General features: G+C 36.7%; 1 protein-coding gene across 1 annotated transcript in view; it reads right to left on the reverse strand.

The window, feature by feature from the left end:
- Positions 1–20195, reverse strand: part of LOC113230290 (protein tyrosine phosphatase domain-containing protein 1-like) — a 41700-nt gene extending 21505 nt beyond the window's left edge. Inside the window, exon 1 of the mRNA XM_026464160.1 lies at positions 19926–20195. Coding sequence (XP_026319945.1) covers positions 19926–20092 — 167 coding nt within the window. The 5' untranslated portion in view covers positions 20093–20195. The remainder of the gene's footprint in view (positions 1–19925) is intronic.
- Positions 20196–27681: the final 7486 nt, after the last annotated feature.

Genomic DNA, 27681 nt, shown 5'->3' on the forward strand with positions numbered 1-27681 from the left:
CGCTTTATTGGTTGTTGTGGATGCATTGTAGTAATACATAGATAGATAACTCGAAACCGGTCTTTATGAAAGTGCAATTAAAGTCCCCCGACCTCCCCTTCCAATTTGAGTAAAAAACGACACGTGCTTATGTTAATAGTGACGTTGGGTAACAGATAACATCTTTAAACAGTTATGTAGGCGATGTGGGTGGTGTAACTTTAATTATATGTAATATCTGTATTATTACTTATTCGTTTCTTTGCGTAACATGCTTACAGGTGGCTAACTGAATTGGATATAGGTGGATGATTGCATTGAATACAGGTGGCTATCTACATTGGATCAACTTGATTTATGGACTGCAAACTTGTAAATCGCATTACTATGTAAGACCCCTCAAAATATTTTGGTTTGAAGTCATTTGATGTGATAAATTAATACATCTAACATGAGATAATAGAGTATATAGAATTTTGGTGAACTCAGAAGTTTTTGTGCTGTAACGCTCGGTTATTATAATTATTCATTTTAACGCAAATGTGAATAAATGAAAACTTCATACATAAAAGTTGGCAACGGCAACACCGTCTCAGTTTATGGCGTAAAATTTATTCCAAATGGCCACATGTCGTGCTGATGGCGGATTCTTAACTACCTTCGCGATTTGAATCATATTCCTGCAGTATTATACAGTCACTGACTATAAAAATATCTTTCGATGGTTTCAGCACGATCAAACACAAAGGGCAATTTGAAAAGTGTTGTTTTTTATCCACATAATATGTTGCAATTATGTATCGATCGATACATTGGATAAACTAATTAACAAGTAAGTACCATTTTTAGTTTTCACGATTCTTACACATTGAAAATGATGCTCATATCCTTGGTATAATGAAGTCGGTGTTTTGTACATTGTGTTTTTATATCTATAATTTGTTTTAACCCTTTGACAGCCGTGGACGCTTTAAAGCGTCTTACATTAACTTGGCTGATTAATAATATCCTCAATGCCTGTTACGCTAATGACGCCTTAAAGCGTCAATGAAACCCTTTAATTTTCAATTGATATTTATGAATAAATATTAAGATATACCTTGTGTCATTTGTGTATTCTAGTTAAGTATGGTTGCGTAGTTGCATTTTACGTACAGTTATCTTCTTCGACTTACGAGAATATAATTATTATAAGGTGGAAATTCATAACATGTCACACTGCTATATAGGCTTGATGTCTAGGAAATGAAACTAGTTTTTGTCAGTAGCGGTCAAAAGGTTAAAATTTAATTTTGGTTATGATTAAGGTGAAGGTTTAAAATTGAATTTTAAATATATAAATATTTTAAAATAGTACAGAAATCCTTAAATATGGTCCCCTGATTTAAATATTTTCGAAATGTCGCTTATGCCCTTTCTACAAAACACCGATGCTGCACATCATACATTAAAAGTGCTTTTCTTACATCGATATAAATTAACACTAAGCCAACTTAATTTTTTGGCAGTTTCTGTTATTTTTGTGAACAGTCACATTTATTTACAAATATTATGGAAAAATGTTTTTATAAACATTAATTTTATTTTAAGTATATTTTTAAGAAAATACGAAGAAAGAAATAGTGGTGGAGAAAGTGAGAACTATATTCCTTATTTTAAACCAAATTACAAAAGAGTTTATCCTGAAAATTCCAATAATTACGAAATAAAAGTTTTTGTTCAAAGTGACAATAATGCGATATAAGTGAAAGTGAAAAACGTTAATATTGACTCCTTCGCTCCTTCCGCTCAAAAGACTATTTAGAAAGCAAAAACAAGAGATCTAACTTATTTAAGAGAAAGTGAAAACATAATGTTGTAGAACCGCAATGGAAAATATTTAATGAGGATCCCGATAATTAAATGAAGACACGGCTCAAATGACTTGTATCCAAGTCAAAACTCTTAATAAAAAAAAATACTAATATTATGCTCATCCTTACACTATTTTGTTTCCGTCCTCTAAGTGCTCATTGAATTTTGTGAAAAAAAGAAATAAAAAAAACATAAAACAAAATTCTAAAAAAGATGAGTTTTGTGAAAAAAAGAAAGAAACAAAAACAAAACATAAAAACAGAACACGTCCAAAAATTAAGTTGGCGTACCGTTCATTGAAGGTATCGACATGAAAATACTACGAACTACATGAAATAAATTACGTATATCTGAAATTTCATACCGTTTAATTAAGAATAAAAAAGTTTTTGACTAATTTCGTTCCTAGAACCTTGTCTTCTGACTTGTCATTTTGCAAATGCGGTCTTATATTTCACGGCTGACTGTCTGCTGAAAAAACAAATATATGCCATGTTTTATTTTTTTTATAATACCAAGTGGCAGGACGAACGAGTCGTGCGCTTGGTGGTATGCGACACGCCTATCCATAACAGTTGCAGTTGCCCTTCTAAACTGGAACGTAGTAATGTGACATTACTGCTTGGCGGCAGAAATAGGTAAGGTGGCAGTACTACCCTGGACGAACTCTTTTTCGCAAGAAGCTCTACTGCTAATAAAATATAATTCCATTTATAATATTAGGTAAGTATATAAAATACAACATGTAGGTATAGTATTCACGTATTTGACTTTACTTTATGTAAGAAATGTTTTACGACGGTCTGAATATTAAAATGAGCTGGCTGCTGGCCAACACAAACAAGGTACCTAAAGCCTATTTCATTGCAACTTTTAGTAATAAAATGTAAGTAGCATATTTAACAGTTCTTTTTTTGTTAATGTCAAAGGTTTTTTTTGTAATATCAAGTGACGGGAAGAACAAGTCGTGCGCCTGATGATAAGCTCCACGCATAACAGTTGCAGTGCCACCCAGAGCTCTAAATCGCAAAGATCTGAGGTGCATAGACACTGCGTCCGTCACCCTGAGACATAAGTTGTCAAGTCCCATGTGCTCGTAATTTCACCAGCACCCTTACCATTCAAAACCGGAACGCAATAATGCTCAGTTTAATTCTTGGCGGCAGAAATAGGTTAGGTACTTAGGTACAGTACTTCCCTGGACGAACTCTTTCACAAGGAGCTCTACTGCTATTAAGATAAGGTATATTGCGGGACGAACAAGTCGTGTGCCTGGTGGTAAGCCACATACGAATCTTTAACAGTTGCAGAGTATCATATATATCAGAGAGTTCCATTCGGTGGTGTGGGGAAAAACGGCAAAACAAAACAAACGGAATCAAATGTCATCGGTAATTAAATATTAAATATGTAATTTTGCAATTTTCGTCCATTATAGCAAAGCTCAAGTTAACTGGTCGATTTGAAGTGAAACAATTGACGACACCCGTCAATTGTTTCGAATTCGGACTGGCTCTGAGACTATATTTTTTCCATCCTATAAGGGCTGACCAAACGGAGCTCAGTAATGATATGGCAGAATAGTTTTCAAACAAATTGAATGACATTTCGTCTCTATTTCTGGTTATATACCTTAGAGGATGAAAAAAAAAGTGTAGTCAAAGGTATATACTCGATGTGAGAATTTCATTTCATAATTCACATCTGGCATAAAATGGCAACCCTCTTTGGATGGCTAAATTTATTCTATAAGTAGCTGCCAGTTTTCTGGTTGCAGATGGCTTCAGTGAGTACTAGCCGGACTTGTGGCCGCCAGGGATATGGAGGTTTTTGGTTACATACATAAAATAAGTGTAAATAAACAACGGTTTGTGCACCTCGCAATTATGAAAAGCAAAAAATAAAAAAGTAAGCTGCGGTACCCTCAGCCTATCACCCCTCAAAGTAGATTCACTTTGAGTTTTTCGGAATTTATATGCGAACTTTGATTTGAAATTTACCATGAGCTTTTCGGTAAAGGAAAACATAGTGAGGAAGCCGGCACACACATCTGCCAAGCAATCTAATGACGTTAGGGAAGTTGTCAATCCGCATTAATCCACGTGGCAACTACAGCCCAAGCTTGGGTAGAAGTATTCTTTGGCCCAGGCATTTTCATTGTGAGAGGAGGCCTGAACCTTGTGAGTCATGGGAAAAAAGTCCATTTTGAAAAAGTCTTATTTTTCAGAAAAATAAATATTTTTATGAATATTGTCGTCTAATGAAAAGTTGAAGATACTGAACTGTCATTAAAGAAATAATATTAAGATTCTATTATGAGAATTTGGCAAAGTAAGTCAAGCAGGGTTTCTTTAATTTTATTTTATGATTCATACTAAATAAAACTATTAAAGACATATCTCACGTAGAACGTAATTATAAGTCATTAAATCATATATTTCGATTTTTTCAGAAAATTATCCACACTGATATAGGACAATTATTATTGTTACTATATTTACTTTACATTCTCTCCCAAGGCCTATTGTTATTATTATATCTGTTTTAGAATTTTATAGAAGATTTTGAATTTTTAAATGGGAGAGGAGGTAACATTAATTTTATTTATTTTCCCCAGCAATGGCACGGTCGGCCGGGATCAGGTATTCAGGTTCAAGAACCGGCGAACAATACGGCCGTATCGAGCAGGACGGTCTCTTCTGTATTTGTGCTGGAAGCGACACGTTACAGAAATCTAACCGCCCCAAGCTGTTAGCAAGGCTGACTGGAATTAACCCATTATTATAATTATATTATTCAGAAAAATTGTATTTTAAATCGGTAAGTACCTATTCAGTAGAAAATGAAAACTCCCCGCTGTAGACAAAGTAAACGTTGACAATAGATTACATTTCCTGAACGTATATTCCACTATAAATGGAACGCACGCAATGTTAAATATGTGTACAAAAACATTACTTAGTAAATTGTCTTGAATACAAAATAGGTGGTCGTTCTGATGAAGACTATTATCATAGTTTTCCTTGCGCAAATTGTTTATTACTTTTCAAAGAATTGAATAGGTGACAGTAGAAGTAAACTGGTAATTTGGTAAAAGAACAAAACGTAACTTTAGTGTGACTGGGACCACTTATCAGATAGATAGAGAGATGTACACTGTATTGCTCACACACACAAGAACAAAAACAGTACATAGACCGCTTAACACTCTCGTGGGCAAAGGCGGCCTTATCGCCAAGTGCGATCTCTTCCAGATAACGTTTGAGATATAGAACAGCTAATCAGAGCGGGATACGTACGTAGTGTGTCAATAGCAAAATGTGAATTGCATAAATAGACCAAATAAATATAATAACAATAATAATAACCCACACACTCAACATAGCCCCGCACTAGGGAAACCCTGTGTCGCGGGTGCCATGGATGCACTAGAGAAATAAATGTAGGGCCAACAAATATTTCTCCCGGCCCGGGAATCGAACCTGGGACCTCTGCGTGGCAGTTCGGCATGGTAACCGTTCGGCCTCCGAGCAGTTAAAATTAACATTAATATTATAAAATTATAAATAAATATATATGTATCTTATAAATATACCTAAATAAACGCCTATTATGTAGGGGTACATGTGTACAACAACATCAACTCATTTACGTCTTACTGCTGGACACGGGTCTCCTCTCTGGCGAGGGTTATTTATTTATTTTTATTTATTTATTTATTTATATCAGGTAACAAAAAGACCCATGTATACATACTCGTACCTTATAGACTAACATACATAACAAATATAAAAACAAAATACACCTATATTATATATACCTTTAAACTAACATACATACAATATAACAAAAAAAAACTAATCTACACGATTTCACTTATCGGCGACGTGTGGCGCAATCTGGTGTCAGGTAACCGGCCGCGGAATCGCCGATATAGACACCCTTCGGCCAAAATTCCTCTTTTATGAAGGTCGAAAGATGTTCGGTCGGTATTCTCACCACAAACGAATTAAAGTTCACGTTGCGGCGAGACTCCAACCGCTCGACCCTCAGGGTGTAATTGGCTTTATGCCTGATATACTCCACTATCTCCTCAGACTTCGTGGAGTAATGCAGCCGCGACAGGTACATCAACGTCGTCGGTACGGCCGGACGCAGCAGGAAGTTCGGTCCTGTCGGTGCTGTGCCACACTGGTTACGGCTGGTGGGCTTCCTCTTCCTCTTCACCACCTTTGTGAAGCCATCCTCGTCGCACCGTCTGCCTCTGTGGTTTTGCAACTTCAGACACAGGCACACGGAGATTGGTTTTATCCTTAGCCGATTGCCGCCGCTCGAATTTCGAAGTGGCGGGTCGGCTAGTTGAAGCGGCTACAGCGGCGTATTCACGTGTCGGGGTTGACGTGCACACGCGTGACATTTCCATATTATGTTATAATAATATAATAACGCACACACTCAACATAGCCCCGCACTAGGGAAACCCTGTGTCGCAGGTGCCATGGACACACACATAGACAACCACAAATTACACCCAAACTCACGAGAGAAATAATTGTAGGCCATACAACTATTTCTCTAGGCCCGGGAATCGAACCTGGGACCTCTGCGTGGCAGTCCGGCACGGTAACCGTTCGGCCACGGAGGTAGTTATGTCATGTTCCATATGTTATGGCCATAGTCCGCCACTCTGGCGTAATCTTCTTCTTAACGTATCGATGGTATACACATACAGTACTTGGCCATTGCGGTGAAAGGATTAGCCAATGCCCTGTCCGATGCGCAAACGTTCCGTCGCCACGCGCCATTTCAGTGCACCATGTGACATGTATTTTTTTTTTGAAGGACACATTGCAGTTGGCCTCTGATGGCCGTGACTGCGCCACCGGATGAATAGGCGAGCTGAAGGCTGTTAAACTGTTTTTTTTCTGAAAGACATTTTGCAGTTGGTAGCTGATGCCCTTGACCAGTGGCATGTGCACGACATGTATTCTCATTTAACCCTAGATTACTAACCTTGTTTTTCAACGCTTATTACGAACCTTCATCGTTTCGACTACGCTTATAAAAAAACGGATTTCACGGGCTTTGTGAAATAAAATATGTATATTTTTGTGTTTATTTTTAATAACAATTATGTACCAATATATTATTATGATTTTATTATTATTATGCAACATATTCGTTAGAAACAGTCTGTTATATGAGATCATAGTTTTCATGCAAAATCTACATTTATGAAATATTAAAATTGTTTACATATTAAATGTATAAAGGCAAAAAAAAACATAAATTATTAAAATTAACAAAACAAATGAATTAAACAACAAAACTTTTTGGTGCAAATCTGGGAATTAAAATATTTGTGACATACTTGAAGTTTGCGTTTACAACACGACAATTTTTTGTGTTTAGTGCAACTGCTTTTCGCTTTGCAAAGAGGCAAATCGCACAGATTTTCTTCTTCTTTAGTTTAGGAATACAATGCATCTCTTTCTTCAGTTTCAAGTGTAGAACTACTATTACAACTACTTCCTGGTATTTTCAAAATTTATGTAATTGAGTCATGCAGAGCCTCCAAGGGTTGATATTCTTAATCTTTTTTTGCATGTGTGACTCCTCTTTTTAGACGTCTATACAAAGGCCTTTTCTGTTGCATCCATAATATTAGTTACATAAATAACATAATTATTTATGAATGCAATGTTGAGAATTCTATAAAAATTGTACTGCAAAGGCCATCGCCGAGTTTTTGTCGTTACGTCTGGTTACGTCCTTGATGGCAAGAAGCAAGGGAACACGTCTTGTCCAAGGTCTATGTTGAAGTGCTTGATATCGAGTCTTCCATTGAAGATAATGACGATGTATTATTTGTTATTTTAATTATATTACTTGTTGGGACATCTTGACCTGGAAGTAATTGTTGGTTCAAAGAAGAAACTCTTTCCTCACCATCCGTTTCATAAGCTGGATTAGCTCCAACATGGTCTTCCCTCTCACTCCCAGAGGACTATTCCTCAACACTATAGTCTTGTATTAATAAGTGACATGTCGTATCTATAATAACAATTAATAAATACCACTGTATGTAATACCTTTAAAAAATTGTGAAAACAAAATAGTATAAAATGTTCCGTTACTACTAACCATCGTTGATGCGACGAGTCATGGTTGCTGGTACGGTGCACACAGACTTCTAACCCAAAAAGCACTACCATCAGTCGCACGAGGAATGGGTTGACGGAGATTAGCCGGAAGTTGAAAAGAATATGACCACGCGCGCAAAATTTACCACGCTTTTTTCGAACCCGCGTCGTCGGTTCGACGAAGGTTCGTAATCTAGGGTTAAGTATAATACAACCACAGATCAATAAATACAGTACAAGTGGTTAGTTAGCGTCATACGTGTGCCAACTATAGGCCTCGAAAAACCTATCTGAGCTCAGTCCGCCATTTTCACTTTGTATGGTACGGTTGTGTTATTCTTTCGTGCAAATTCTCTAAAATCCTAGAAAAATACCTTATTGTGCTGTTTTGGAGTACAAAAATGATAGTCGTACCAAAAATACTGCTCGTGGTGGTATTTCGTATCTTCGAAAGTCTTATTTTTTAAATTTCCAATTTTAATAATAATTCTTTATCGCCCAAAGAAAAGACACATGAAACACAAGTTACAAAGGACATATACAAAGGTGAGCTTATCTCTAGAAGAGATCTCTTCCGGTCAACCCTAGCCTAGGTGTAAAATGAAGTCTGCGGGACTAATTATTGTACAATAAAATTTAAATTCAAATGTGAATAAGATATATATAAATTATGATAATATACAACATATTACAGCCGTACACACCCACATATACTTTATATACATAAATACATACATAAGCAGAATATGTATTATAATCTAAACAAATTACTAGTTTATATATATGTTCCCGATTAGCTATCTAACGCGTTTTCTATTTATCGAAATATTTTTTATTACATGACGCGAAAGTAAAGCTTATGCCCCTGCAATGTGGTCGGTTCTTGTTTGGAAAACTAAATTAATAACTCCATATAATCGTCGTTCAGCAATTAACCGCTAAATGGCAGCATATTGATGAAATTTCAATATAATGTCAAAACGTCGTAACGTCTCAGTCTCATAATGACTACATCATCCTGTAAATATTTTTCATGGACTAACACTATATTTAATATACATGCTTAGAATAATAACGCATAGAATGATAGTTTCATATCAAACGAACTGTCACAAGTGAGGCAAAAATCAAATTCATGTAGGCTAGTTTTAGTAGTAGGTTAATTTTCGATTTTAGTGAATATTTATATAAAAATACAAGTTGAAACGCGTTACTTCCTTGTGGAATATGATGTTAGTATCTATTTTATGTTTGTCTGACGTATTTTTACACTCATTTACCGCACATTTCGTCATTTTTAGCTAAAATTCTTGAGCTGTTCGCGGTGCAAGTTGACCTTTAGCTCTGAAGGCCCGCCCGCTCGTGTAGGTCCTTTTGGCGCGCTTCAATTTGCCTCACTTAGCGTGTGCGGACTAGGTTCCTATGCGTTATTATTCTAAGTATACATGCATGTTTCTAACAACTTGTGTTGTCTAATTTGTGCCGTCTCTTTTGTTCTAGGAATCAATTTGTGTCTCTTCGATTCTCCCTCTGCGTCACCGAACAAAATTAACATACCCTCCATGACGTTTATGAAACTAGAAAACGGACACTAGCAGAATTGAGACTATGTACTCTCACAAGCCGTTCATTAAGAAAAAAAGACTATATCTTCAATATGACCTCTCTCTCTGTCTCTACAGAAAAACAATTATTTATAAATATAAACTACAATAGGTATTGATGGTATTGAACTTTCAACGATGTGCCAACAGGGTAAAGTATAAATTATATTAACAATTCAGAAAATTCAGAATTACGAATAAATAACACATGTTATTTCTTTTTACATTTAAAACTACGACCAATCAAGATTTTGTAGTGTTTCAAATTAAGAATGGGTGAGTTTTGGTGACACCGGTACTGATAGTAATCGAGGTTTAAGGCTCTTCCATTTTTTTTTTGTTCCGTGAGTACAATCACCGCTCGTTTTAACGCTTCGTGTGCCATCGCTCTATTGCTTCCATTAAGGACGAAGGAAACAGTGGAACAAAGATGACTCATACTAAGTATTCCATTTAATATAGTTTGATTTTATTAATTCTAATATGATACTGCGGGAGCGGAGCTGGCGTAGTGAGAGGTACTGCTTAATAATAAACTAGGAATACATATATTCATAATTCAAGATGTGCTGTGAGCGTTCGGTTTGAAGATTTGTCCAGAACTCTCCCGATGTTCATTTGACAACAACCTTCTATTTTTTATACAATTCTATATATAAAATAAACCAGCCAGCGCTATACGCTACAATACCTATCTGTCAACTTGCTAATCTTAACGTCAAACCGTTTTTCAGCGCTTCAACGACGTCTATTACTTTTACCCAAAAATCGGTTAATAACAAACCGCCTTTATGTAATGGTTTAAGCTTATGTCGCATTAAGTGGTAGGTAGCGGTCTTTTCAGCAGTAAAGTAATGCCTACGTGTACAACGGCGTGTTTTCATTATGTAAATTTGTTTATTGTGGGCTTACGAACCGCACTTCATAACTCAAGCGTTTAACTTGGATTTTTAAAGTTTATTTTGTGGAAAAACTAATCACTACAAGGCAAAGTTAGTACTATCGATAAGGTAGTTAGTTTACATACAAACTTATGCTGCGTGGTTGTGGTACATTTCTCGATTTACTTTTTACTGGTAGTAGAGTTGGATGGGTTAAATTGATGAAATTTATACCACATAATCTCAGTACAAAGTACTAGAAAACCGACCTTAAAAGTTCGTGAAATTACATCTATTTGACAAGTTTTATTGAAATCGGTTGCCGGGTAGTGCGCGAAGCCGGATTAATCTCCTACTTTGCTACCCTTGTCGTGGAATATTTTCTTCAAATTTAAATGGAACCAATATTGAGGTACCCTCTTTCTATAAAAAAAAAATCATCAAAATCGATTCACAAATGCCACCGAAGTTATCGCCTAACATATGTACATACAAAAATACAGTCGAAATGTGAACCTCCTCGTTTTTTTTGAAGTCGTATAAAAACGCTGTCATAATTCCCGCAGCTACCGTATTGTATCTAATTTGTAATTTATACAATTTACATAAATTGACTGTTGGGGCTGCCTCGACACTGTAGTGCTTCAGGGATGTTCGCAGAGGCTAGAATTGATAGTTTTCAGGCAGTCGTTCGCAAGAGAGTGGCATCCTTGTTGGCCAGAGTGAGAGGCAGCACTAACAGTCTTCTTAGGGTGGTAGCAGGGAGGATGGCCAGCTCAGTCCTTAAGTATTGGATGTCCATCCTTATTCATGAAAATCAACACTTTGCTTTCTACTAACATATTTGTAAGTACCTACTAACAACATAAGGACTTGTAACTGTCTGAAATAAATTGTTTCATTTTCATGAATTGTATTACTCTAAGTACGATTTCGTCATAAAAAATATTAGGGGTTAAAGTATGAAATTGCGGTTTTATTGCAATAGGTTCTTTGAATTTTCATAGAATCTTCATGGTTTGAGGTTTTCGAATGAAACTTTTTTCAAATGGTTTCTGTGATTTTTTTTTTAATTTGAAACATTTGAATATCGACTTTCAATTGTTTTTGTTATTCAATTTAGACAAGATAGATGGATACTGCGAAAATTCGAGTGATTTTTGAATACGAGTTCCGACGCGGAACTAACGCGGCAGAAACAGCCCGCAATATCAATGCTGCGTTTGGAGAGGGGTCTACTAATGAACGCACCGTGCGATTTTGGTTTAAACGCTTTCGTGATGGAAATTTCGACTTAAAGAACGAGCCACGAGGAAGACCGCCCACACAGGTGAATAACGATGAATTAAGAGAGATAGTGGAAGCCGATCCTAGTCAAACTACCCAGGAATTAGCGGCATGGTTTAACGTTACCTTACCCACAATATTGACTCACTTGCGTCAAATCAATAAAATAAAAAAATACGAAAAATGGGTGCCTCATGATTTGACTGATCTGCAGAAAGAAACGCGTGTTGAAACTTGTGTTGCCTTGTTGAACCGGTACAGAAATGAAGGAATATTGGATCGAATTGTAACATGTGATGAAAAGTGGATTCTTTATGATAACCGGAAAAGAAAAATGCAATGGCTGACCCCAGGTCAAATGCCACAACAGTGTCCTAAAGCAAAACTTACCAATAAAAAGGTAATGGTAACTGTTTGGTGGTCTCAGCATGGTGTTATTCACTATAGTTTTCTCCGATCTGGTCAAGCAATAACGGCAGATGTCTATTGTGCCGAACTCCGAACCATGTTGACAAAACTAGCAGTAAAACAGCCCCGACTCATGAATCGATCTTCACCATTATTGCTCCACGACAACGCGAGACCTCACACAGCACGAGAAACCATTTTGACCCTTCAGGAACTGCAGTTAGAAACCATTCGTCATCCTCCGTATTCACCAGACCTTGCTCCAACGGACTACCATTTTTTTCGTGATTTGGACAATTATCTACGTGACAAGAAGTTTTCTTCCCAGGAGGCAGTACAAAATGCTTTCACACAGTTTGTGCAGTCTAGATCGTCGGAGTTCTATCGCAAAGGCATTAATAACCTTCCCATTAGATGGCAGCAATGTATAGATAATAATGGCAACTATTTTGATTAAATAAATTTGTTAAAAATTTAAAAAATAAGCAATTTAGATTTTCAGTACAAATCGGCAATTTCATACTTTAACCCCTATTATTTTTATTTATGGTACCCAGTGACGGGACGAACAAGTCCTACGCCTCGTGGTAAGCGACACGCCTGTTTGGAACAGTGGCAGCGCCGCTCACCGTTGCCAACATAGCTATTTTGTCTTGAGATTAAGCGACATTTTGACATCATTAATAGACATTTTAATTCTATTTAGCGACAAAAACAATTGCAATTTTTTGACACGTATTTACTTAAGTTTATAGAATAGATTAAAATTATTTATTTCGGACCATGATACATAGTAATGTTAGTAATACAGTAAATTTTTCTTACGTGCTATGGTTAGTACAATACAAAATTACTTAATTCTAGAGAAATGCTACGTCTAGATCACTACCTTACGCACATGTAGTTGCACCCAATGTAGTTGGTAGAGGCAGTCCAGCCTGTTGGCAACAACAAGTTTAATCTTTTAACATTTAATATAAGTAGTAACAACAACAACAACAACGCATATACTCGTAGCCCCGCACTAGGGAAATCCTGTTTCGTGGGTGCCATGGACACGCACATAGGTAGACAACCATAAATTACACTCAAACTCACGAGAGAAATAAATGTAGGCCAAACAAATATTTCTCTCGGCCCGGGAATCGAACCCGGGACCTCTGCATGGCAGTCCAGGGTGGTAACTGTTCGAGCATGGAGGCAGTTGATATGATTTTATCTTGGCGTTCAGGTGTATTTTGCCTGTATTATGATCATAAAGTTCTAGCCAATTAAATGGACCTTGGAATGGGTATCATATGAGTCGGATTTTCATATGGAACGGAAATCCGGTTTTAGCAATACCTGGCGACTTTTAAATCTTATGTTTAATTGGCAACACTCTGTACTTCAATAGACTGTATTTTGTGTAAAACAATATTTTTTTATGATAACTAAGTGACGGGACGAACAAATCGTACGCCTGTTGGTAAGCGACACGCCTGTCGCTCTGAGCTTTAAATTACAAAGATCTGAGGGGCACTGCCACTGCGCTCGTCAGCCTGAGACACAAGTTGAAAAGTCCCATGTTCCTGTAATTTCACCAGCCCGAAATGCAGAATGGTCATATTAGTATTTGGCGGCAGAAATAGGCAAGGCGACAGGCAGTACTTCCTTGGGCGAACTCTTCCACAAGGAGCTCTCCTGCTACCAAATTATCTGCCATTCCGTTAAATTTAGCCTAACGGATACGTTTTCGAGTTACACAAATGCGTCTCAATCTATAGACATTGTAAACGGTAGTGGACTAAATTTACTTGCAAATAGAAATTTGTAAAGGTAGCAATTAGTGTGCTGTTTATATCACGTTATAAGTGTGTAATAGGCATATCTTGGTTAAAGGCACTGGTTGGCTGCTGTCACGCAAGCACTTGCGTGCTTATTAAAGCACTGGCTCGAAAACACGATCGACGAAATTTGTTTGGGAGATTCCTGATACGTCACGAAATATTGTTTACCCTACTTTTTGTACGTACAAGTATGTTACATATGGACTTCACGATTTATTTAAAAAATAAAGGGAACGCTTTAAAGGTGCCTAACTGGGACGAAATACTTTCATAGATTTCTCATAGATGGCGCTAGGGCTAAAAAGTCGTTAAAACCAAATGCAAAGATCACACAAGCTAGCACATAGAAAAATAAGTGAGGTCCGCTGGTTCGTTCCGTTGCTTAGTCGCATAGCGTCTGGCACGGTTTGCTAGAAGACGTCGGTTCGAATCCAGCCGGATAGAAGGAGTTTTTTTTTAACTGTTCGATCATTGTATTAATAATTATAACAAACTAGTGGAATAATTTCACATAAAAATAATTGAATACCTACCGTGGTGGTGACACATCCTAACATTCAATAAACACTTAAAATAAAGGAAAGTTATATCGTAAAGTTATGCTGATGACCTCGATGGCCTAACGGTTTAAATTGTGGGCGCTGGATGAGGAGGTTCCGGGTTCGATTCCCGGCAGAACCAGTTTAGAAAATGAACTTACATTGGTTATGATCTGGGCGTTCTGGATAGAATGCCTGGAGCGAGTTCCTTTGCTCTGGTACTCATAGTACACGGAATTCCCTGGTTTGAGACCAGGCAATAGGTGTGATGCGTTCTATACATGGCAATTCCAATACATAAGCTGCCAGCATTTGAGGTCTCTCGTTGCGTAAAAATCAGTCTAGCTATTATCTTCAACCTTCATCCATTTACTTAAAGTTGACGATCTCTGTTATCTTTTCATCATCTCTCGCGAGTAAGGCTGAACTACATGAAGCAAATTACGTATATGTGAAATTGTATAATACTACTATACTATAACTATTCATGATTATCGTATTGCAGATGTGGCCTAATTAAGTACACGAAGGTTGCTACCTTACCATCTTTGTAAAGGCACTTGTTCCAGCTCTGTGATTGGCTGAATCGAAAGAAGCTGTCATTTTGTATTTAACAACCTGTTTCGCGAAACAAATCAATAAATTATGTACCTATATGTGAAATTTTATAACTCTCCATTTAAACCTCCCTCCTAAAGAGTTGTTATTTTGCAGATGTGGTCTTATTACGTGAAGGTTGCGACTTTACCAGCTTTATAAAGGCACTCGTTCCTGTTCTGTGATTGGCTGAAGCGAAAGAAGCCTGAAAACTTATTTTACAGATGAGGCCATATTAAACGAAGGTTGCAACTTTCTTTGTAAAGCTGGCTCTGCGATTGGCTGAGTTGAAAGAAGTAGTCTCTTTGTCTTTAATAACCTGTTTAACAATCAACAAATTATTCAATAAATAGTATACCTAAAATATAGATCAATTCATCAGAACATGAAGGCGTAAATCATTCACCTACCTGGCTGGCCAACAACAACGTTACTCAGATATTCATACGATTAGCTTTAATATTCTACACTTCCCTTCCCTCGATTCATAATTCTTTGAGTTAAAAATACTTTCTGTTTCAGTCAGTACTATTAATAGTAATCTGTCGTTGTTTATTAATTATGGCATTATGAAAATAAATAGTACACTAACAATAGAAGAACTAACAAACTATATCATATCCTAGGTTTAATAAACCGACATTTAACCATACGTCAAAAGTGCTTTTATCACATAAAAGTTATAAAAATAATACGGACTATACGAAACAAATTATATATTTGTGAAATATTATAACTCTTCTATTTGAGCATAAAAAGCATCGACTGATTTCGATCGTAGTATCTTTAAATCTTTTGAAATCGGTCATTTTACAGATGTGGCCTTATTACACTACGGGTGCGAAGTGTATGGCTCACTGGCTATTTATAGGTTAATTAGTATACCTACTTCTGACTAAAGAGACGGTAATTAGAAACTAGAACCGCTCGCACATGGGGACTCAATCATATTTAGTGAATACGTTCTAATGTAACTTAATTGTTTATAAAAATGGAAGTAAATTAATTGGCTTGTCCGCGAATCCGGTGATTGTGATTGTATGTTTTTATTGAATATTTTTTCATGCAGTTAATACATTTCCCACCCTCAAAAATATACCCGGAATAATTTCTATTTCTATTTTTATTAACATGGACTTCAGCAAATTAACTCCGAGTATAAGTATAAGTTTGAAGCCTTTGTCTATATATCTATCTGTCGCATCGTAACCCTCCAACGGCTCTACTGATTTTAGAGCGGTTTCTTTGATTGGAGGCTAATTTAAACGTAATGGTTTGTAGATATGTTTCATGAACAATGGAGCTCTTTTCCCGGTTTTTAGTAGTAGAGCTCCTTGTAAAAGAATTCGTTCAGGAAAGTTCTGCCATCTCTGGTGGTGGCAGTGCCTCTCAGATCTTTGCGATTTAAAGTTCTAATTGACACTGCAATTGCAATGGATAGGCGTGTAGCGTACCACCAGGCGCACGACTTGTTTGTATTGTCACTAGGCATCATATGTAAAAGTATTCAAAAGATCCAGGTCAAAAGAATTACGTAGAATGTTAAAATTATTGCTTGCATGCTACATAAACCATTTTGCCTGTAATTAGTACGGGGCCGGGGTAGAACCAAAAATGCTTTGTTTTTCAAACTTTAGTACCTGGGCTTTAAAATTTTAGTTCAAGTTTTTACTTCCTGAATAAAAGTTTAAATTACTGACCTGCACAATACCTAGTAGCGATTTATACACATCCATACCACAACAAAAACTTATCGACGTACCCAGAGTTAAGCCTTAGGGAAATAAGCCTTCAAATTAAAGTTATGAAATGTATAATTATTTTTTTTATTCGTATAACTGCGGACGAACATTGGTTCGTGCGGCACTATGACGGCTTCCGGCGCCGATAATAAATGCAAGCGGTCACGACAGGGGGCAACTACTATGCATTTCAACTAAAGTATATCAGAAAGTACATTAGAATTACCACCATATTATCAACGCATAATAGGAGAGAGGGGTGGCTATTCGTAGTAATAACCACGCGTAGAGCTACGCTGCGTGCTATGAGCGTCTGTGAAAAGGTGCCTTGACGAATGTAATTAAAGGTGATTCCACATTTGTGACATTTCAACGCACTAAGACTCCATGACGTGTCACGGTACTTGCTACGCTAAATGTCGATTTTATTGCCTTCCTTAGGGATCGGGTCGTGACTGTGACATATTAGCATGATAGTACAAAATCACCATTCACACTTGCTAGTCTGCTTGTTATAATGGTTCACAGTATTCTACTTTCTTGTCACGCCATAAGTGCACGGTAAAATGTACGTGCCGTCCCAAAGGCTCCGACGCGTGGACCGCTGCTTGGCATTACGTCGTGTCATTAGTCAGCGTGACAAAAACCGTGCACACTAGTGGTATTGTCACACGCATCTGTTACGATCACGAAATCCTGTGTGACGAAAAAGTAGACGGAAACTCTTGTTCACACATTGAAATATAAAAAAAAATACAAAATACGACATATAACAAAATTTTTTGAGAAGTTACGTTTTGACCGTTGAGCCTTAACGGCAAATGTTCTTTCGAGATTTTGAGATCGATGTAGCAAACCTTATAGCTCATGATTCATAGGTCAAATGGACAATCGAACAAACGTTTTCGAGCAATTAATGTTAGATCAAACGGCATTCGATCTCTAGTAGGAAACTCGCTGGGAATGTTCTTGTCTACCGATTTAAATCTTTGTATTCTGCTCTGTATGTTGTTTGTCTATCTCCACAACAGTCCTTCCAAATATAAATACCTTGCTACTGCCTAGACGTTGGCGTACTTGATCAATATTAACTGACGACATACATCAAAATTGATACAGGCCCAAGCCTAGTGGCTGCCATTAAGGATTTTTCTTTATAACATCAAGTGACGTGACGAACAAGTCGTGAGCCTGATGGTAAATGACACGCCTGTCCATAACAGTAGCAGTGCTACTCAGAGCTTCAAAACGCAAAGATTGGAAGGGCACTGCCCTGCACCTGTCACCCTGAGACATAAGTTGACAAGTCCCTGTAATTTCACCAGCACCCCTACTCTACAAAACCGGAACGCAATAATGCTCACATTACTACTTGGCGGCAGAAATAGTGTGAGGTGGCAATACTTTCGTGGACGAACCTTTCACAAGGAGGTTCTACAGCTACTAAATAATAATAACCACTTCAAAGACAATACGCGTTTATTGAAATCACAAAAATCTAAATTATTTATATTTTATATTTAGATTTATGTCATTAAAATAATAGAACATTTAAGAGCAAATGTGCTCAAAACCAAAAAAAACAAAACTCAACTCGTTTTTTGTAAATTTTACAAAACTTAGGTTGAGCCACTGTTTCATCGAAGGTGTGGTATATTAAACCACGTCCTTTTACAGACATACTCATTACCGTCCAGCTTTTATTCCTTTTATTTACTTATCTTTAATCTTCATCTTATTTTTTTTTAAATAAAATGTAAGCGCGCGTTTGTCCTCCATCTCATCTGATGGAAAGTGGCGATAGGGTCGCCGATGAAGCATGCACACCTAAATAATGTCTATTCACTGCCCAAGTTATAACGTTCAAGGAACTAATCTGCATACAGGGAATTCCATTGTATAGCAGTTCGCCATATAAAGGTGGAAGCGTAACGCTTCGTGCGAATCTTTGGAAAATCCACAACATAGGGGTGGAACCCAAGCTTACGCATAGTCCCCCGGTGATGGAAAGGAGAAGGCGGAATTAAATGATGTAATTTCTCCGCGATATATAAGTAAAATACCGACAAGCAGGCAACTTTACGTGGCAGAAGTACTCCATGCACGACCGGACTTGTGCTTGGTAAGCTGAAGTAACTGTCCCGGTATGAAGTAACGCTTCACCCTAGAAAGTACTAAGTACTAACTACTGCATTTTTGGCCATGGATTCAATGTATCTGCGAAGTTCAAATTGAACGACAGGTCCATTCCAAGTAGCTGGAGACAGTCATTCTCTCGGTATAGAGAGAAATTGTTATTCTTATTGTCATATTAGGTTGTTCGTGCTGTAAGGTAGTAGGGATGACATCTACTTAGCGACATATAGTTAAATAGGACTCTCTTTTATAGCGCTTACACACCACGTCCGACTCGTATCAGGGGGTCTACTCTCGATATCCGTCTGACATCCGTCCGAAACAATTACTGTCAAATAAGTAATATTCGACAAAATTAAAAGACAAGTATCCAGTATGAAGCTTCATTTGCATCACGCGTTTTTTCGTTTGATCAAGTATTGCCTATTTGGCAGCAATTGTTTCGGACGGAGATCGAAAGTAGACCCCCAATTCCGACAATTGACGGTTCGAAATGTCAGATTATTTTATCTCGTATTTTCTCGGATTCGAATCGGTCTTAGTGCACAAGCGACATCCGTGGTGGGTCCGAGTTTTCGAGATTTGTAAAATCTCGGATTCGGAATTAATAGAAATCGGATGCAGGGCGCAAACCCGCTTATACTGTTAAAGAGTTTCTTTATTCGTTCATGATTCATTTAGAAGTTGTTCACGTATGGAAACTTCTTTCATGACTAATATACCGTCAAAATTTTGTAAAGAGCAATTTTTTGTTATATACTTAAATTGTAAGGCGTTCTTTACCTCAATGTACTTTAAGCAGTGAGCACCGATTTTTGTTATCTTCTCAACATTCTTACGTCTACTCAACATTTCCTTCAATACGCAAGTCAGCGACAAAATAAAGATGTCACGTTGCTTCAACGTATCATATACATTATGCTTACCTGGGAGGTTTCCCATTGGCGATAGCATTCTCTGGTGCCACGCGCCGCAGGCGCAGCCGACGCCGACACAGCCGGGCGCATGCTCCCCGCATGCATCCCAAACGTCGCCATAGACCGCACCGCCCTCCTTCGTCGATCTCCACATCGCTTTCATTATCTTCCACCATTCTTGTCACAGCTTTCGTATCATAACGTGATTCTTTTTACCATACTATTACAACCGATGTATTTCAAATGGTAAGTTCTTTTTAGTTTCACTGTGGGCTACATTTTATTTCACTACAATTTGATAAATTTATCATTGATAAATTGTTTAATTATTTGATGGTTTATAATACGTTGAGTTGTACTCGTATGCTGTTTTGTAGTTGTTCTACACGTGTTTATTACAAAAAATTTGTGTTACTTATTGGTGATGAAGAATTTGTTTAAAGGAATTTATTTGGGTTTCATCCTCCAGACAACTGGAATGACATATATCTGGAATAACAATTTGGAATTGTCTTCCAGTGACTGATGTAGGCAATTCAACCCTATGACGAATCGATCGCCTAACCCGCCAACTACCATGAGAAACAGCTGCTTATAATCCAGAGTGATCGCATCTTTGAAGAAATTTTATAATAAAAAAATATATATTTTGTATTCATTTTAATATGGTGGATAATGTAGATTTTTAAATGTGTATAAGGAAAATTCCACACGAGTACGCCGCGGTTTTCTTACCGGGTGGAACATTTTACAAGTTTTACAAGGAATTGAACCTTCTGTTACATGTAGTTTTTAACACGACGTTTTCCTTTACTGATTTTGCTAAAATCGCAGGCAGATATCATTGAAGTCGTTGGTTATGCGATTAATTATCGTATGTATGTATAATCAAATAAATTAATTAATATTGACAGTAAAGGCTCCCCCATTACTCTTGTGTTCAAGTAGTTTTCACTAGAAGCTAAATATAGAGTATTTTATCAAATTTACAGTAGAAGGTGAATATGGTGAATTTTTGGGTCTTTAAATTGTTGCAAGCAAAATAAATCGCAAAGATCAGACTGCTACTGCGCTCGTCACCCTAAAATATAAGTTGACAAGTCCCATCTGCCTGTAATTTCACCAGCACCCTTACCCTTCAAAACCGAAACTCAGTAATGCTCACATTACTGCTTGGCAGTACTTTCCTGGACGTACTCTTTCACACGGAGCTTCACTGCTGCTAAATAGATTCTGGTATACATTTATAATCATGTCTCTTTCATGCAAGTTAAACACAATTGTATTTGAATTTGTAATCGGTATCGATCATCGTGTAATAAGCGACGTAAATTATTCGCGATTCAAACTACACAGGGTTTTCTTTAGTAGAATGTAGATTTTTTCCGTCTCATTTAATTAAGATTATCAGCTCAAAAGTGTAATCCACATAATTATTATATACAATATTACTTTAAATGTGACACTGAAGGATATCATTATTTTTGGATGCTATTTTTAACCGACTTCAAAGGACTAGGTTCTCAATTCGATTGTATGTATTTTTGTATGTATGTAACGCGATTCTTTTTTTTTTGGAAAGAGGGTACCTCAGGAGTGGTCTCATTTAAATTTGAAGAAAATATTCCACCTCAACGTGGTAAACTAGGTTGACGGCGGTTTTTTTAGTACTCTGCACTAAGATTATCATGTATAATTATACGATTTTATTTATATTTATATAGATTATCATATATAATCATACAATTTTATTTATATTTATATAGATTATCATGTATAATTATACAATTTTATTTATATTCATATAGATTATCATATTTAATTATACAATTTTACTTATATTTATATAGAATATCATATATAATTATACAATTTTATTTATACATGAAAACAACACCACTTTTCCGCTGTAACCTACACCACTAATAGCCTCAATTATTATGGTATTATTATTATTTCCTTAACGGAGGCTAGTAGGCTTGGTTCAGTGTCAGTCGGAGAATGCAGTCAGTTAATATTGATCGACAGTTAAGAGTGGTTACATACGGCGACGCGCGATTACGTTGCTACACATCCGATTTATAGGCGATTGCATCAATGCACGCGCGCGACTGGATCGATACAAACTCACGAATGCATCGATCGAGGATTTATAGGCGATTGCATCGCGTTTGTATTGATGCAATCGCGCGTTCATATCGATGCAATCGCAGCTGCAGTTGCATCGTGTTTGCATCGCTGCTTAAAATCGCGCGCGTGTGTAAAGGTAGTCAATTAACGACTGCATCGCGTTTGCATCTCTGCTGAAAGTAGCCGTTTGTAACGGCTTTTAGGGTCGTATTCCTGAATTCTACTCAATACTCAAGTCAGGACTTGAGTATTGCAGTGAGCACTGAAAATCATACTCAAGTTTTGCCACTCCAGTGTTTGAAATCATACTCAAGTCTGCTCGAATTCTGACTTGAGCATTGAGTAGAGTTCTGGAATACGACCCTTAGTATCATTTTGTTAGTATAGACCATTGACTTACAATTATATGGACGTCGGGTCCGCGCTAAAAAATGTCCGAACTTATAGGGCGTTAAAATCGTATACAGAGCGTCATTCACGCTTTAGTCTTCGTTTGTTCGACTGACAGCGAAGCAAGCAAAATTAGACAGTACTGCGATGACATTACAATTTAAATTCAACGTCTTAGCTTATTCATATTCCTTTACATGTCACTACGTTTAAATAGGTTGACTTGGCACATTTTTTCATGGTTTTTGTATTAGACCCGTCGTCCATATAATTGTAAGTCAATGGCATATAGACATAATAATGCAATCGGTAAAAATGCTTTTATCACGTGAAGGTCACGAACTACATGAACTCAATTATGTATATTTTATTATTATTTTTAGTAGCAAAGCTCCTTGTGAAAGAGTTCGTCCAGGAAAGTACTGCCACCTTACTTCGGCCATTCTCACATTCGGTGTTCTCAGCCTATTACCGTAGCCATTTCGGTGTCCTCAGCCTACCGTAGCTATTGTACTGTAATGTACCCAATAACATTGAAATATGAACAACTTTATGCTTAACTATCAATATGTCTAAATTCTCTCCAATTCTCCAATTCTTTCTTAATTATGATTAATCACAGCTGTTACAAGAACAGTGTAATAATTTACATTTTAATTATTTTTGCCGATAAAAACCTTCAAAGTTAAAAATATATATTATAGGTGTAATTCATTACAAAAAGTCAAGAAAATTAAAATCAATGTTATTTAATATGTTGTTAGTTGTTCTTCATAATTTTAGTTTTTGTTGTTTGGTTTGTTAACAATGTTCGAACTTTTTAATTACTGTATCCACGGCTACGATAATTAGATCTAATTACCGTTTCCATAAAATATAACTCTTAAACTACTTTGTCTATTCTAATGCCATTTAGACATATTGATAATTAAGCTTAAAGTTTTTCACATTTCAATGTTATTGGGTATAATTAAGCGAGAAAAAACAATGGCTACGGTAATTAGGCTGAGGACGCAGAATGTGAGAATAGCTGACTATTTCTGCCGCCAAGCAGTAATGTGAGTATCGCGTTCCGGTTCTGAACGGTGTGCCCCAAGGTAGTATTCGTGGCCCCACCTTATTTTTAGCATATATTAACGACCTCTGTAATATGCAATTAAACAACGGTTTCATCTTTACTTACGCCGACGTTACTACCTTAGTTTTCTATGGCGATTCTTGGGAGTCTGCGTTTAACTATGCGCAAGTGGGCTCCAGTTTGGTTTCCACGTGGCTTTCTAACAACCAACCTCCTTACCCTCAATGTGCAAAAAACTATGTATCTGACATTCTCACTTGCAAGCCGAGGTCTCTCACCCTCCTCTTTGTTCTCTATAACTGCTCATTCGTGCTCTGCCTCTTCTCAAGACTCCTGTTCCTGTCCATCTTTAGCCCGCACTCACCATTTCAAGTACCTGGGTAGTCAGCTAGATAGCACCCTTACCTTTAGCTATCATATTGACAGTCTTACCCTGAGGTTACGCAAATTCATGTTCATTTTTAAAAATCTCCACCACGTTGCTGATGTGAAAGTTTTGAGTCTTGTGTATTTGGCACTCTGTCAATCCCACACTTCTTACTGTATCACTGCTTGGGGGGATCTGCCAGGTCGCAACTTCTTAAGCTGGAACGCACTCAACATGCGATTCTCAAGGTGGGCTGGAGCCTACCCTTCAGATATCCGACCTCGGACCTCTATAAAACCTGTGAGGTCCTTTCAATACGGCAGCTGTTTGTCCTTAGAATAGCTTTTACCATGCACACTAAAATCCCCTATGACTCTAATAAACTCAACACTATTAGACGTAAACACACTGTTTGTCCTTCAGTTACAGTTTTCACTAGTTTTGCACAGCGTCAGATTTATTTTCTGGGAGGCTACATTTGTAATAAAATTAACACTGTTCTTAATATTCACCCTTTGTGCAGAGCGAAATGTAAGAAAGTTATTACAAACTGGCTATTCACTCTCGACTATGAGTGGACTGAAAAACTGCTTATCGTACCGGATTAGGTTTAAATCTCACACACACACGCATACACACACACACACACACGCATACACATACACATATATATTCACACATACACATGCAACTCGCGGGTACTTACACACAACTCGCGTACACACTCGCGTACGCACTTACGCACAAATACACATTGTTTTCTTGTTATATGCTACGCTTTACTTTGTAAAGTAATTATATATTTTTTAAATAATGTTACGTTCTGTATACACCTAGAGGGAGTGAGCCTGGAGATCTGTAACACAGATCCCCAACCTAGTACAGACTCCAGCTCTCACTAAGGAACTTGTTATTATATATGAAATGTAACTACTTATAGACCTTTCTGAGAGAAATAAAGCATTTTGTATTTGTATTTTGTATTTGTATATATTTATTTGTATTAACTTTTTATAATTTTCTGATTAAATTTTAACTCTGTACAAAAATACATTGCAACTTTTAAATAATGTTTATGAAATTGCAAAATGTATGTAAGATATTAGGAAATAATGATTAATTTCATGCTTAATCTATAGTTTAATTAACAAACCAAAGTTTTCAAGTTAAATTAAGTATATAAGAAAAATCTATACTCTATTATCGTATCTTAAGTTAACTGAGAGTTTGAACAATAATACTATTTCAAGAAATCTAGCAGTAGTTTTTTTATAAACTTGTAGAAAAACCATAAAGTAGTTCGAAAATCTTTCAAAGTATCTTTTTTTATTGTTATTGTCAGTGCGTTTAATTTTAATACGTTTAAACATAAGGACGTTATTATTATATTTACCAATTTTTCGTCATATCGGGTTGTGCCAAAATATCACATTACAACGTATGCAACTGTTTAGTAACTAAGGTTGAAATGTAGAATAGCACATTTCACTTATAACTCTTCAAGAAATAATTTGTTATTCACAATGTATCGTAGTTTGTTTCGATCGGTTTTTTCCTTAGTTTTGCCTTTATCGCGGCGAGGATCGCCCTCTCGTGACGGGTGGCGCGGAGGCACTATTGAACACACAGTCGGTGGGTACCGCCTTGTACAACCCTCGCAGCCACAAGGCGGAGGGTAAACCCTCATTTTTTGCTCTCTCAGCGATCACACAAAAACGCGAAGGTTACCTAGTTTCTTATTGTCGGAATTGTATGTATGAAAGTCAGTAGGCGTTTGCTCGAGTTTTTATAAACCCTAAAGTACTTTTCCGCGACAATCTTTTTTAAAAATAAAGTACATATAAATTAAACCTAACCAAGCCTACTTTTTTCTTTGGGATAAGTAAGCATCCAAAATATAATGAAAGGTTTTGTTTATGTTTTAATAAATTTAATTTATAAATTATTAGATTTTGTTACTTATTATTATGTTAATTATTATGTTTTGTTACGTTAATTATTGTGTTTTGTTGCTGGTATCTTTTACAAGTGTTTTCATTTATGTTTCTGTAAATAATCTTTGGTCTAATTTACTTTTCACCTCACTAGCTCGTTAATGCTTTCTTCCTCATTAGAAATCTGCGCGCAAAAGCGTTTTTTCCACGCTAGTGTGGAAAAGGGTTTGGAATTCGAACTTGACGATGGACTGTATTGCACCTAACTTTTTCTTTCGATGAAAAAAAACATAATGGGACGTTCAACGTGTCGTACATTATTCATGTAATATAAATACGTTGGTATATTGTATTTGTACAATACTTTGTTTATTAAAACTGGCTTGTTGTATATCGAGTTCTTGAGTTTTCGCGATTATTACACATAGGAAATGCCCTTTACAGGTCCATGGTCACGATTGGCCCGAAAAGTTGGTTTGTTTGAAAAAACAAATATACACGATTTAAATCTGGAAAAATAGTTTCATTTCCTATGATTTGTTATAATTCAACTGTTTTTGTTTCATCTACCATTTTTCTCGCTATAGTGAGGTGAAAAGTTATGTGTTTCGCTCGGCAGCAAAGTTGTTTTGCATCTCGTGTCTTGAAACCCTCGCTACGCTCAGGAGTCTATTTACAATTTTCGATTGCTTCGCTTGTTCAGGTTTCAATATAAGCAATACAACTTATATAAATATATACAATAAATACAATACAACAAAACAACTTTGTAACAAATAACTATTTTGTTTTATTAGTAATTTGTTTTGTTATTATTAATTTGTATCTTAAGTGTTAATGTTTTTGATTTACTTTCTAACAATTAATCAGTAGCAGTAGAGCTTCTATGAAAAAGTTCATTCAAGGAAGTTCTGCCACCTTACCTATTTCTGCCGCCAAGCAGTAATGTTGGCATTACTGCATTCCAGTTTTGAAGGATAGGGGTGCTGGTGAAATAGACAAATGTATTTTTTTACTTTTGACAGGTAACCACGCAAGTGACGGTGGGAGTACCTAGATAAGTAATTTTAGCACATTCATTTTTGCTTTTATACTTTTACTATAAAACAACATTATAGGCTTATAAATTTTAAGGCTTTTGTCGCGACAAACGCGAGCTTCGATGAAATCAGGTAAGTTTCTGAACAGAATTAATGATGTCAATGTTGGCAGCCATGTTAAATAATGGTGAGTTTAAAAAATTGACAGTGTCAGGAGAAGCCGGATTTTTGAGCGCCCACGTGTCTAGCGGGAGAGCGGGAGTTTTATTCAAGGAGAGAAAAGTGACGAACTCGGAGAAGCGACATCGAACATAAAAATCATGTAAGTCCAATGAATATTATTAAGAGCTGATGACGTATTAGAATAGAACTTATAGAAGGAAGCTCCGGCTGTTCCAATGGAGCAATCGGAGGTGAGTGTAGAACTAGAACTCGTATCAGAACAGAACTGAAACCCACTCATTCTGAGGGAATGACTGGGGGCTAGAAACGTGATGGTGATGTGGGCAAGCTGTAAGGTGTGGTTGTGGAGGCTTGTAAGGAAGGAATTGAGGATGTGTAAGAATAGAATTACCAATAGAACAGAATTTCTCAACCCTCATATGACACTATATATTAAGAATTACTTGTCGTTATATCTGAATATTACCAGGCGTGAAACTTATAGTTATTTATATCGATAATAGAAATACCCTGATGTAACGACAGCTTTCGTGGTTATTCACTAAATGATTATCACTAATTGCAGGTTCCTCACTACGATATATCGGAAAAATAAGAAGTCATATCGTCGTGAGAAACCTGCAAATGATTTAACACGGACTTA

The sequence above is a fragment of the Hyposmocoma kahamanoa genome, unplaced genomic scaffold (genome assembly GCF_003589595.1).
Source record: "Hyposmocoma kahamanoa isolate Upper Pololo Valley unplaced genomic scaffold, ASM358959v1 101, whole genome shotgun sequence".
Classification (NCBI taxonomy): Eukaryota; Metazoa; Arthropoda; class Insecta; order Lepidoptera; family Cosmopterigidae; genus Hyposmocoma; species Hyposmocoma kahamanoa.